Genomic DNA, 13,831 nt, shown 5'->3' on the forward strand with positions numbered 1-13,831 from the left:
ATTCTCACCCAAGTATCTAAAACTATCCACTTCCTCCAGTCGCTCTCCCTTAATGCTCACTTCCAGTCTACTACCACTTTCACCCCTTGTACATCTCATCACCTTACTTTTACCCACATTTATCTTTAGCTTTCTTCTATCACATACTCTCCCAAACTCTGTCACCAACTTCCTCAATCCCTCCTCCGATCCTGCCACAAGCGCAGTGTCGTCCGCAAACAACAACTGGCTCACCTCCCACTTTTCTCCATTTTCTTTAACCATCTCCAATCCCTGACCCACTGCCCTTGCATTTACCTCTTGCACCACCCCATCCATGTATAAGTTGAACAGCCAGGGCGACATAACGCATCCTTGACAAAGTCCCACCTTTACCTCAAACCACTCACTCTCTCCATTTCTAATCCTGACACAAGCTCTACTACTCTCATAAAAACTCTTGACAGCTCCTAGAAGCTTTCCTCCTATCCCATATATCTACGTAACCTCCCACAGTGCCTTTCTGTCTACCCTATCGTAAGCCTTTTCCAGATCCATAAAAGCCCAAAAAACATCCCTCCTCTTTCCTATAGCTTTCTCACATATTTGTCTTACCACAAAGATCTGATCTACACAACCTCTACCCGTCCTAAATCCACACTGTTCCTCACCAGTTACTCCCTCTGTTCCTCTCCTAATCCTCTCAATCAAGATCCTCCCATAAGCCTTCCCAACTACACTTAACCACTTCACTCCGGGCCAAAATCTCGCAGGCAGCATTAGCTGCCAGACGCACGATGTTGCGTCATAATACTCACATCATAAAAAATAGTCACCGCTTATATCGATCGTTCTCTCTTTCACCCGTGAATTTTGATAACCATAGAAAATGTGATGAAGCCAGTTTAGAGAGTATGTCAGTTATGCAGGGACAACTACAATAAATATAATCAAGACGCTGATATGGCAGCCTCGCATATCCACTTGCTCCCCATGCCGCCTACGTAGGCGGCACCGTATGGAAGGGGTTAACAAGCTAATCCCTCTGAAACTACTACATTCACACTTGTCCCCTTTTCCCTTGTAAAGTGGAACTATACAGGCACTCCTCCAGTCCTCCGGCACTCTACCCTCTCTCCAGCAAACATTAAATAACCTCACCAGCCAGTCCACCATCACTGTACCTCCTTTTTTTAGACATTATGCATGCCATCCATCCAGACCAGGTGCCTTACCTGCTTTCATCATCTTAACAACTGCCTTCACTTCATCCTTCCTTATTTCTCCTCCATTTTCCTCACTCATCACTCTCATTTTCTTAGCATTTCCAACTGCAACTATCTTTCCCTCCCTATCCTCCTTCACATTCAGCAACTCCCTAAAATATTCTGCCCATCTTCCCCTTACTGCCCTCTATTCCATTATCATCTCTCCATCTGCACCTTTTACCTTTTATTCTCTACTTGATTCACCTCCTCTTCCTCTTTTAATTTCTTTCCAAAACATCTTTTTATTACTTTCAAAATTTTCTGTCATACTCTTACCCCACTTCACATCTGCTCTCCTCTTTGCCTCCTTTACCTTGTGCTTTACTTCTCTTTTCTTTTCTTTGTACCTCTCATATGACTCCCCCACATGTAAGGGGGGAAAACCCTTTGGTATATGTATGTATGTATGTAGTTATGTCTTGGGTAGCTTTCTTCTTTGGGCACACCTACTTTGTATATTGTCTTGATGCTGGATTGGTGCTTCTCTTTGGAGGGATTTTTCTGTCAAGTTCATGTCTGGAGGGGTTTGATGAAGAAGGATGTTTGGTGGGTCTTGGAGTGCTTGTTTTGTGATCTGAGTGTGAATAGTAGAACTGGGGGCTCTTACAACTCAAAGCAAAGAAAATGTTAAGAGAAAATCATACATACATACATACATATACCAAGGCTTTTTTTCCCCTTTCAAGGGAGGTAGCCAAAAAGGGAAAGGCATAAAATCACTCCCACCCATTCCATCCCTAAATACACTCCACACCCCTCCCACCCTCCCTCTCATCTGAGCACCTCCTGGATGACGGGTCATCCCTGCACCTTGCCCACCGCCCTGGGTCAGAAGCAGTGTCGCAAGAGAAAATCATATTGGAAATATAAGTATTTACATATGGCACATACAAACATATACCAATGGCTTTTTCCCACTTACTTCACTCCTATTCAACACTCCTCCTCCTCCTCTTTTCTTGGCTCCTCCTGGATGATGGGTCATCCCTGCATCTTGCTCACTGCCCTGGGTCAGAAGCAATGTAGCAAGTATTGACAGTTTAGTATAATTTTTACAAGTATAAATGAATACATATATACTAAAAGGCATTCTCCCTTGTAAGGGAAGTGGCTGAGTCAGAGCATACACCCACCCCACACACATCCAAAGGCCATTAATATCTCCTCCCATTTTAGCAGTCTGTGGATGAAAGATCATCCCTGGTCCCCCTGCCACACCACTCAGGTCAAAGGCAGTTCAATGAAACACAATGCTTCCACAGCAGGGCCTGACAGCTGGAACTAATAGAATAAAAACAAAAATTATGTTTGAAGTAAGTGCATTTTCTTTCATCTTTTATAAGTTTAGTATATTATTTTGTTTGCAGAATGCTGTTGCTGACCAGGTGAATATTCCAACAACTGAGGTAACATCACCACAGGCACCTTCTGATGATAAATTAGCTTCACCTAGTTCTTCACCAAAGAAGTTCATTTTAACACAAGAGTATATTCAACAAAGTAAGTGTAATGGATACTTTGAGAAAAAAGTGGTGTAGTAATGATTTTCTCTCTCTCCTTCAAGTTTTGTTTTGATTAATTGTCGTCTCAAGTTGCACTATGTGGAAATATGTGGAAAAGCTGCAGGCCTAAAGTGGCTAGCATTGGTTCCCAGGCCATCCCACAGATCTCTTTGGAGAGAAACTTTGAATATTTGTGTTATATTAGTGTAGGACTATTCTCATGTCACTGGCTGAAAGTGTTAGGGGAAAGGGAGCAGTCTCTGGTTGTCGATTCTCCATATGAGCTCATTCAGCATTAGACTTTGAATCATATCGTAATCATGATTTTAAATATTTTTGTATGTTGTACATAAGCTTTGTATCGTCTAGCACTTTGGTTAGACCTATCATTTGAGATATAATGAACTTTTTTTTTTTTTTTCACAGCTATTCAATCTGCTCTTAGTCAAGATGACTTAGCCCCAGAGATTGAGGAGAAGTTGATGCAGTATCAGCGTTATACCACAGAACAGACTCGGAAGGATCCAGACGATGCATTTGCTACACCTCACAAGGTGAGCATCACAGTTGTCATATGTAATGTAGAGGAGGATAGGGAGGGATTCATTATGGCAGTGGGAGGTGCTAAGAAAATGATGGTGCTCGGAGGGAAAATGGAAGAGAGATAAGAAAAGATGAGGTACAAGGAGCTTTGAAAATTATAAAAGCTGGTAAGGCACCTAGGCTGGATGTGGTCATGCAGTGTTTGAAAAAGGGAGGTACAGTAATAGTGGACTGGCAAGTACATACATACATATACCAAAGGCTCTTTTCCCCCTTACAAGAAAGGAAGCCAAAAAACAAAGGCATAAAAACCACTCCCACCCATTCCATCCCTAATACACTCCACTCCCCTCCACCCTCTTCCCTCACTCTTATCTTGGCACCTCCTGGATGACAGGTCATCCGTGCATCTTATCCACTGCCCTGGGTCAGAAGCAGTGTTGCAAGACACAGCACATCCACAGCAAGCCCACTTCATTATATTTAACAGCGACCCCCCTCTCTGTCCCCTCATTCAGAAAAGATGGGTGAGAAATCCCTTTGGGCTGTGTCAATTTTTTCACACACATACTATCTCACCACCACCCCCCACCCATTCCACATCATGCAACACAACATCATCCATATACAACCACTCCTCGTTTAACGACGACAATTGGGACCAGTGTCGCCGTCGTTAACCGAATTGGTCGATAGCGAAAGTGTATACATATACGAACATGTACTGTATGTACAATGTCCAGCAATACATGTATCTTTATTTTTGTGTATTTTCCCTCTTTTATACAGTACATTAAAGCTTTACTGTTTTGATAGTACAGAAAGCCCTCAAATAATGCGGTGGTTAGGTTCCTGGAATTACCGTGTATGACCAAATCCGCGTATGCTGACATTCCATATTAAAATACCGGGGTAATTTTTTAGTTTCGACCATGGACGCAATATAGCAGTAGAAAATTAATTATTAATTTTGTAAATTAAAATGTATCAACGTAATATGCAATATTGTGGGCGGAAATGAAAATAAAAAAATACCTTGCTACAAGCAAATATGCTAATGAACAAAGTCGGTAGCATAGGATTGGGACACCATCATGTCGTCTGTCAATTGACAGCCTCGGTACTTCCGACAGTACCTTGCCAGGTGTATTTTCTTGAAGGAATGTTATGGAGCAGAGATACATGCATTCCTTCAAGCTGCAAGAACTTTGTATACCCTGTAAGCTGAGAGAGTGGTTGAAAAGCCCGCCAACGTCTCTCACAACGATAATGATGACGAGCTGGATGACATTTAATTTGCAGGTAATGATTTATTAAACACAGGTTAGGTTAGTTTAGTTTAGGTTAGACTAATTTATCATCCTTTCATTTCTTTGACGTCGGCATCTATCATAACAAACATGGCGTGCCATTCGTCCGACACGACTTTGTTACTTACGAAATCTGTTTTAGCACCTTCTTTGTCTTTTTATTTCCGCTCACAAAATTGCATATTATGTTGATACATTATAATTTACAAAATTAAAAATTAATTTTCTATTGCTATATTACGCCCATGGTCGAAACTAAAAATTTACCAATACCGGTATATACTGTACCCTAGGTAGTTTTTGCAGCTTGCATGATGGTAATGTAGACCTAAGCTTCAGAACACTTTACCTCAGCTAATATCCAACCGTACAAGTTCATTTATAACATCATACATATTTGCCTCAGCCAACTTATCGTACACGACTTTGTAACTTCGGGAGATTTACGTTAAACGAATATTGGTCTTTCATAAAGCCCGTCGTTACTCTGCGTTGTTGTTAACCGAGTAGGTCGTTAAACGAGGAGTGGTTGTACAACCATTCTCCATTCACCCGTCTTCTGTCCTCCCCTGTCCTTCCTCAACAGACATTCCCCTCTTCCCCAAAGCCCTCTTCACTCCATCCATCCATCTCATCCTAGGTCGCCCCCTCATGTTCACTCCTTCCACATCTGCCTTCCACACCTCTTTTACTAGTCTTTCTTCACTCATTCTCTCCATATGTCCAAACCATCCCAATACTCTTCCATCCACCCTATCTCCCAACTTCTTTTCCATCCCTGCTCTCCTCCTCACTTTATCCATCCTAGTAACCCCTATCATATTTCTCAGATACCCTCATCTCAAACACATTCAAACTCCTTCTCTCTTTCTCTCTTATGTTCCATGTTTCTGCCCCATACAGTGCTGTTGGCACAATCACATCTTCATGCAATCTCCTCTTAGCATCCATTCCCAAATGTCTATTTCTCATTACACTTTTTAATCCACCAAGGCATTTACTCGCTTCTCTCAATCTACACTCTACCTCCACCTCCACTACTCTCTTTCCTGCCACATTCGGAACTAAGTATCTAGAACTATCTAATTCCACCAATCTCTCTCCCTTAATACTCACTTCCAGTCTGCTGCCACTTTCACCCATTGTACATCTCATCACCTTACTTTTACCCACATTTATCTTCAACTTCCTTCTTTCACACACTCTCCCAAACTCTGTCACTAACTTCCTGAATCCCTTCTCTGATCCTGCTACATGTGCAGTGTCGTCCACAAACAACAGCTGGCTCACCTCCCCCCTTTTCTCCGTTCTCTTTAATCATCTCCAATCCCTGACCCACCACCCTTGCATTTACCTCTTGCACCACCCCATCCATGTATAAATTTGAACAGCCAGGGATAACACATCCCTGACGAAGTCCCGTCTTTAGCTCAAACCACTCACTCTCTCCATTTCTAATCCTGACACACGCTCTACTACTCTTGTAAAAACTCTTGACAGCTCCTAAAAGCTTTCCTCCTATCCCGTATATCTGCAAAACCTCCACCAGTGCCTTCCTATCTACCCTGTCATAAGCCTTTTCCAGATCCATAAAAGCCCAAAAAACATCCTTACCTATTTCTATAGCTTTCTCACATATCTGTCTTACCACAAACATCTGATCTACACAACCTCTACCTACTCTATACCCACACTGTTCCTCACCAATTACTCCCTCTGTTCCTCTCCTAATCCTCTCAATCAAGATCCTCCCATTAGCCTTCCCAACTACACTCAACAAGCTAATCCCTCTGAAATTACAACACTTGCAATTGTCCCCTTTTCCCTTGTAGAGTGGAAGAATACAGACACTCCTCCATTCCTCCGGCACTCTACCCTCTCCTTAACAAACATTAAATAACCTCACCAGCCAGTCCACCATCACTGTACTTTTTTTTTTTCTCTCTCTCTCTCTCTCTAGACATTCTGCATGACATCCATCCAGACCAGGTGCCTTACCTGCTCTCATCATAACAACTGCCTTCACTTTATCCTTCCTTATTTCTCCAGACTGTATGGGGCAGAAACATGGAACATAAGAGAGGAAGAGAGAAGGAGTTTGAATGTATTTGAGATGAGGTGTCTGAAAAGTATGATGGGGGTTACTAAGCTGGATAGAGTGAGGAATGAGGAGGTGAGGAGGAGAACAGGGGTGGAAAGGGAGTTGGGAGATAGGGTTGATGAAAGAGTATTAGGATGGTTTGGACACATGGAAAGAATGAGTGAAGAAAGACTAGTAAAAGAGGTATGGAAGGCAGATGTGGAGGGAATGAACATGAGGGGACGTCCTAGGATGAGGTGGATGGATGGGGTGAAGGGGGCTTTGGGGAAGAGGGGAATGTCTTTTGAGGAAGGACGGGAGAGGCCAGAAGACAGGGGTGAATGGAGAATGGTTGTATATGGATGATGTTGTGATTTCATGAGGTGGAATGGGTGGGGGGATGGGGGGTTAGGTAGTATGTATGAGCAAATTTTGATGCAACCCGAAGGGATTTCTACCCGTCTTCTCCTTTTATGCATGGGGGGACGCCGATTTAATGAAGCGGCCTTGCTGTGGATGTGCTGTGTCTTGCGACACTGTTTCTGACCCAGGGCAGTGGACAAGGTGCAGGGATGACCCGTCATCCTGGAGGTGCTAAGATGAGAGGGAGGGTGGAGGGGTGTGGAGTGTATTCAGGGATGGAATGGGTGGGAATGTTTTTATGCCTTTTCCTTTTTGGCTACCTCCCTTATATGGGGGAAAAAGCCTTGGTATATGTATGTATGTATTTCTCCTCCATTTTCCTCACTCATCATGTCATTTTCTTAGTATTTCCCACTGCAGCTACCTTTCCCTCCCTTTTCTCCTTCACATTGAGCAACTCCCTAATATACTCGGCCCATCTTCCACTTACTGCCTTCTCTTCCATTATCAACTCTCTATCTGCACCTTTTACCTTTTCTTCTCTACTTGATTCGGCACCTCTTCCTCTCTTAATTTCTTTCCAAAACATCTTTTTATTACTTTCAAATTTTTCTGTCATACTCTTACCCATCTCACATCTGCTCTCCTCTTTGGCTCCTTTATCTTATGCTTTACTTCTCTTTTCTTTGTACCTCCCATATGACTCCCTCATCCTATTTTATAACCAATCTGTGAAAACTCGCTTCTTCTCTTCTATAACCTTCTTTGTTTCCTCATCCCACCACTCACTACCCTTCTATTTCTCCTGTCCTTCTTGTTCCACATACCTTCTTTGCACACCTTATGACTCCTTCCTTAAACCATCCACATTCCTCCTCCACTCTCAGTTCTCCTCTATCCTTCACTCCCTCCCACTCCTCTCATAGCTTCTTCTTATACTCCTTCTCCTTTTCTTTCTCATTTAAGCAGTTCACTCTAAGCACCTCCCTACCTTTTGTCCTTTTCCTCTTCACTCTCAATTTACCTTCCACCAAAAAGTGATCTGATATTCCCCCACTCTCTCCCCTTAGAACATGTACATCCTTAACTCTTCCTATTATACTCCTATCTACCAATACATAGTCCATTAACGCTCTATCTACCACCCTTACATCCACCACCCTCTCCCATGTGTACTTATGCTTGACTTTCTTCCAAAACACTGTATTTGCTATCATCAATTCTATACACATCTCCACCATCAACTCTCCACTACAATTCTTTCCTGGAACTCCACATTTCCCAACCACTCTGTCTATTGGTTCATTTCCTACCCTAGCATTAAGGTCTCCCAATAATACTACATTGACGTTTCTCCCTAATCCTTCTATGCACTCATTTAAATCTATCCAAAAAGCTTCCCTTTTTTCTACACTTCTCACTACCAGGCCCATATGCACATACAAAAACCCACATCTCCTTTCCCAGTTTCACCTTCATCCACATTAACCTAGAAGAAACCTCCTTCCACTCCACTACACATTTACCTATCTCTTCACTTTCTAGTATAGCCACCCCTTCTCTCCCTTGCCCTCTCTTCACTCCTGATAACCTCCCAACTACACTTCCAAACTCACACTTTGCCCCTCCCTTTCAACTTAATTTCACTGAACACCAACACATCCATCTTTCTTCTCATAAACATACTACCTATCTCTTCCCTTTTACTCTTATCTGTACTACATCCACAAACATTAAAAGACCCAAACCTTAGGGTACTGGTTGGAAAACTCCTATACCCTCTTATGCCTTTACTTTTTTTTGGAATGTCACATTCCCTGTGGGGCTACAGGGAGAAGGATTCCTAGTCCTAAACCCTGTCCCGTTTTTCTTGCCTCTTACGATTCAAGTGGGAATACTTGGTGGCAGCATTCTATCCCCCACCACAGGGTAGGCAAAACAAGGAAATTAATATTCAGAGAAATGTTACAGGACAGCAAGAAGGGGTTGGGGACAGCATAACGGAGGGACAGTAGCGGTATAATAAAAATGTCACCATTTCTCTATGAACAGAGTCCTCCTCTATCACAGACAAAATGATGTGTGGCTCTGGTCTTTAGGGGTGGTCCATATAGACTCTAAAGTATCAACTGCATGCTACTCTGCCAAAACAACATGCAGCCAATACCCCAGACTGGCAAGTGAGGTTGTTTAATGTATGTCTATGGGGAGGAGAGTGCTGGAGGAATGGCCTGTATAGTTCCTTTTACTTAAGGAAAGGGGACAAATGTAGTTGTAGTTGTTTCTAATGGAGTTTGTTGAATGTAGTAAGCAAGCTAAAGTAAGCAAGGAAAGGGTTATGGGAGGGTTTTAATTGAGAGGATTAGGAGAGGAACAGGAAGTAATTGGTGAGGTTAGTGTGGGTTTAGGAAACATAGAGCATACATGGATCAGATTTTTGTGGTAAAGCAAATTTGTGAGAGGGCTTTGACAAAAGTTAAGGATGTTTATTGGGTCTTTATGGATTTGGTGAAGGCTTATGACAGGGTAGACAGGAAGGCACTGTGGGAGGTATTGCAGATACATGGGATTGGGGAAAGCTGTTTAGGTCAATCAAGAGTTTTTATGAGAGTAGTAGAGCCTGAATGGCCTGTATAGATAAATGTGGGTAAAAGTAAGGTGGTGAGATGTACAAGGGGTGAAAGTAACAGCAGACTGGAAGTGAGCATAAAGGGAGAGCGACTGGAGGAAGTGGATAGTTTTAGATACTTGGGTGCAAATGTGGCAGGAAAAGGTGGAGTGGAGATGGAGGTAGAATGTAGATTGAGAGAAGCGAGTAAATGCCTTGGTGGATTAAAAAGTGTAATGAGGAATAGACATTGGGAATGGATGCTAAAGGAGACTGTATGAAGGAGTGATTGTGCCAACAGCACTGTATGGGGCAGAAACATGGAACATAAGAGAGGAAGAGAGAAGGAGTTTGAATGTGTTTGAGATGAGGTGTCTGAGAAGTATGATGGGGGTTACTAGGCTAGATAGAGTGAGAAATGGGGTGAGAAAGAGAACAGGGGTGGAAAGGGAGTTTGGAGATAGGGTTGATGAAAGAGTAATAGGATGGTTTGGACACATGGAAAGAATGAGTGAAGAAAGACTAGTAAAAGAGGTATGGAAGGCAGATGTGGAGAGAGTGAACATGAGGGGACGTCCTAGGATGAGGTGGATGGATGGGGTGAAGAGGGCTTTAGGGAAGAGGGGAATATTTGTTGAGGAAGGATGGAAGAGGATAGAAGACAGGTGAATGGAGAATGGTTGTATATGGATGATGTTGTGATGCATGAGGTGGGATGGGTGGGGGGATGGGTGGTGAGGTAGTATGTGTGAGCAAAATTTGACGCAGCCCAAAGGGATTTCTCCCTGTCTTCTCCTTTTATTCATGGGGGGACAGAGACAGGGGGGTCGCCGATTTAATGAAGCGACCTTGCTGTGGATATGCTGTGACTTGCGACACTGCCTCTGACCCAGGGCAGTGGACAAGGTGCAGGGATGACCCGTCATCCAGGAGATGCTAAGATGAGAGGGAGGGTGGAGGGGAGTGGAGTGTATTTAGGGATGGAATGGGTGGGAATGAGTTTATGACTTTTTCTTTTAGGCTACTTCCCTTGAAAGGGGGAAAAGGCCTTGGTATATGTGATGTAGTAGAGCCTGTGTTAGGGTTGTAAATGGAGAGAGTAAGTGTTTTGAGGTAAAGGTGGGGCTGCATCAGTGCTGTGTCATGTCACTGTGGCTGCTCAATGAGTACATGGATGGGATGGTATGGGAGGTAAATACAGATCTAATGGGCAGGTAGTTGGAGATGGTTAGAGATAGTGGTGAGAAGTTGGTGGAGAGGCATTTATTGTTTGCAGATGACACTGCCCTTGTGGCAGGGCCAGAGGAGGAATTAAGGCAGTTTGTGGTGGAGTATGGGAAGGTGTTAGAAAGTTGGAATTAAATGTGGGTAAAAGTAAGATGATGAGATGTACAAAAAAAGTGGAAGTAAATTTACTCCATCCACCTCTGCTTTTCACACCTCTTGCTATTTTTTTTTTTTTTTTTTTCCACTCATTCTTGCCATGTGCCCAAACCATCCCAATAATCTTTCATCAGCCCTATCTGCCAGCTCCTTTTCCACCTCGACATGAGAGGCACACAAACACTTGCCGCAGCCACCACAAACACATCACACCCGCTACACTACATAGCAGAACACCCACACACACCAAGAAACATTAATACAATACCCAAAGACCTGTATCACACACAAATACTCTCTTCTCTTCCTCCACAACCACCAAATACCAGCCTTCGGAAACATATTCATAATCATATCACTCACTGCTCCATTAACACACTGAAAGACAACATACTGCTGCATGCCAGACCCCCTAATATCCACCCTTTTGAATCCTCTCTCTCACGAAAGGACAGAGTCCACCTGGCCAGATTGCGGTGCGGCCACCACCCAGCACTTCTAAGCTACCAGAAGAGGCTGCATTGTGAACAGCTGCCCAGGATGTAACACTTCACCCCATACCATACAACACATAATGGAAGACTGCATTATACACAATCATGCACACAAACAACACAACATACACTCTATAAAGGATTTGTGGGAAAACCCAGTTTCGGCTGTGGCATTCCTTGGGGAGACAGGACTGCTCGGACAGACAGTCTAGGGAATGACAACAACAACAACAACTCCTTTTCCACCCCTGCTCTTCATCTCATCTCATTTCTCACTCTATTCAACCTACCCCTGCCATACTTCTGAAACTGTTCATCTCAAACACATTTAAATTTCTCCTTTTTGCCTCACTTAAATTCCATGTCTGTGCCCCATATAATGTTGTAGGCACAATCACCTCATCATATTTCTTTTTACATTCATTCCTAGATGTCTATTTCTCATGACTCTTTTCATTCCCCCAAGACATTTTCTTGCTTCTCTCAATGTACAGATTACCTTCATCCCCACTCCTCTATTTCCTGCCACATGTAATGCCAAATACTTAAACTCTGCTTCCTCCAGCATCCAACTCATTGCCATCCTCTCCCCTTGTACATCTCACCATCTTACTTTTACTCACATATACCTTCAACTTTCTTGTATCACATACCTTCCCAAACTCAGTCACTAGATGTATTAATCCCTTCTCTGGCCCTGCCACAAGCACAGTGTCGTCTGCAAGCAACAACTGACTCGCCTCCCCACTATCTTCAACAATCTCCAATCCCCAGCCCATTACCCTTGTGTCCTCCTGCACCACCCCATCCATGGCGACAAGACACAGCTCTGATGCAACCTCATCTTTATCTAAAACCACTCACTCTCTCCATATCCAGCTCTAACACAAGCTCTACTATGCTCATAAGAACTCTTGACTGCCCAGAACAGCTTTACTCCAATCCCATATATCTACAATACCTCCCAAAAACATTCTTACCTTTTGTCAAAGACGTTCACAAATTTGCCTTACCACAAAAATCTGATCCATGCATTCTCTTTACTCCCTCTGTTCCTTTCCTAATTCTCTCAATTAAAACCCTCCCATAAGCCATAAGTTCTACCATGTTGTAATTTTACAAAGTTGTAAGGTCACTTATTCTTTTGGCAGGACGATTCTGAATGGGATCCTCGACAAGAAGCAAGCCCAGTTCCAGCAGCAACACCAAAAGCCAGGCCAAAAAGAACTAGAACAGAATCGAAATCCTCCGAGTCAAATAAGTGTCGTAAAAAAGCAACTGAAAAGGCAGAAATGTTGGATGCTAAGAGGAAACAAGCCATACAGCACAAATTGGAAAATATGTTGTGCAAACACAAAGATCTTCTGAAGAAAGATATCCTTAAAAAGAGAGCCCAGTTAGAAAAAGAGCTACAGATTGAAATTCATGTAAGTCATTGATGAAAGAGTATTAGGATGGTTTGGACACATGGAAAGAATGAGTGAAGAAAGACTAGTAAAAGAGGTATGGAAGGCAGATGTGGAGAGAGTGAACATGAGGGGACGTCCTAGGATGAGGTGGATGGATGGGGTGAAGGGGGCTGTGGGGAAGAGGGGAATGTCTTTTGAGGAAGGATGGGAGAGGACAGAAGACAGGGGTGAATGGAGAATGGCTGTATATGGATGATGATGTGATGCATGAGGTGGAATGGGTGGGGGGATGGGGGGTGAGGTAGTATGTGTGAGCAAAATTTGACACTGCCCAAAGGGATTTCTCCCTGTCTTCTTTTATGCATGGGGGGGACAGAGAGGGGGGTCGCCGATTTAATGAAGCGTCCTTGCTGTGGATGTGCTGTGTCTTGTGACACTGCTTCTGACCCAGGGCAGTGGACAAGGTGCAGGGATGACCCGTCATCCAGGAGGTGCTGAGATGGGAGGGAGGGTGGAGGGGTGTGGGGTGTATTCAGGGATGGAATGGGTGGGAATGATTTTATGCCTTTTCCTTTTTGGCTACCTCCCTTGTAAGGGGGAAAAATCCTTGGTATATGTATATGTATTCCTGTCCACCTAATTCTTTGGTTTGCACACATGGAAAGAATAAGTGAAGACAGATTAGTAAAAGAGGTGTGGAAAGCAGAGGTGGAGGGAATGAATATGAAGGGGCAACCAAGGATGAGATGGATGGATGGGGGTAAAAGGGACATTGGGAAAGAGGGAATGTTTGTTGAGGAAAGAAGTGAGAAGACAGAAGATAGGGGTGAGTGGAGAATGGTTGTGTATGGATGATGCTGTGATGCATGGAAGGGAGTGGGTGGGGGATAGG

At 43.4% G+C, this 13,831-nt stretch overlaps 1 protein-coding gene across 3 annotated transcripts in view; it reads left to right on the plus strand.

Moving 5' to 3' along the window:
* Positions 1–13,831, plus strand: part of LOC143032340 (nucleosome-remodeling factor subunit NURF301-like) — a 311,934-nt gene that overhangs the window by 157,462 nt on the left and 140,641 nt on the right. For all 3 annotated transcript variants that reach the window (XM_076196918.1, XM_076196919.1, XM_076196920.1), the window contains 3 exons: positions 2,615–2,747; positions 3,176–3,303; positions 12,682–12,957. In XM_076196918.1, coding sequence (XP_076053033.1) covers positions 2,615–2,747; positions 3,176–3,303; positions 12,682–12,957 — 537 coding nt within the window. The remainder of the gene's footprint in view (positions 1–2,614; positions 2,748–3,175; positions 3,304–12,681; positions 12,958–13,831) is intronic.

Source organism: Oratosquilla oratoria, chromosome 13 (genome assembly GCF_046742065.1).
Source record: "Oratosquilla oratoria isolate Oo_2021 chromosome 13, ASM4674206v1, whole genome shotgun sequence".
In the NCBI taxonomy this organism is placed as follows: Eukaryota; Metazoa; Arthropoda; class Malacostraca; order Stomatopoda; family Squillidae; genus Oratosquilla; species Oratosquilla oratoria.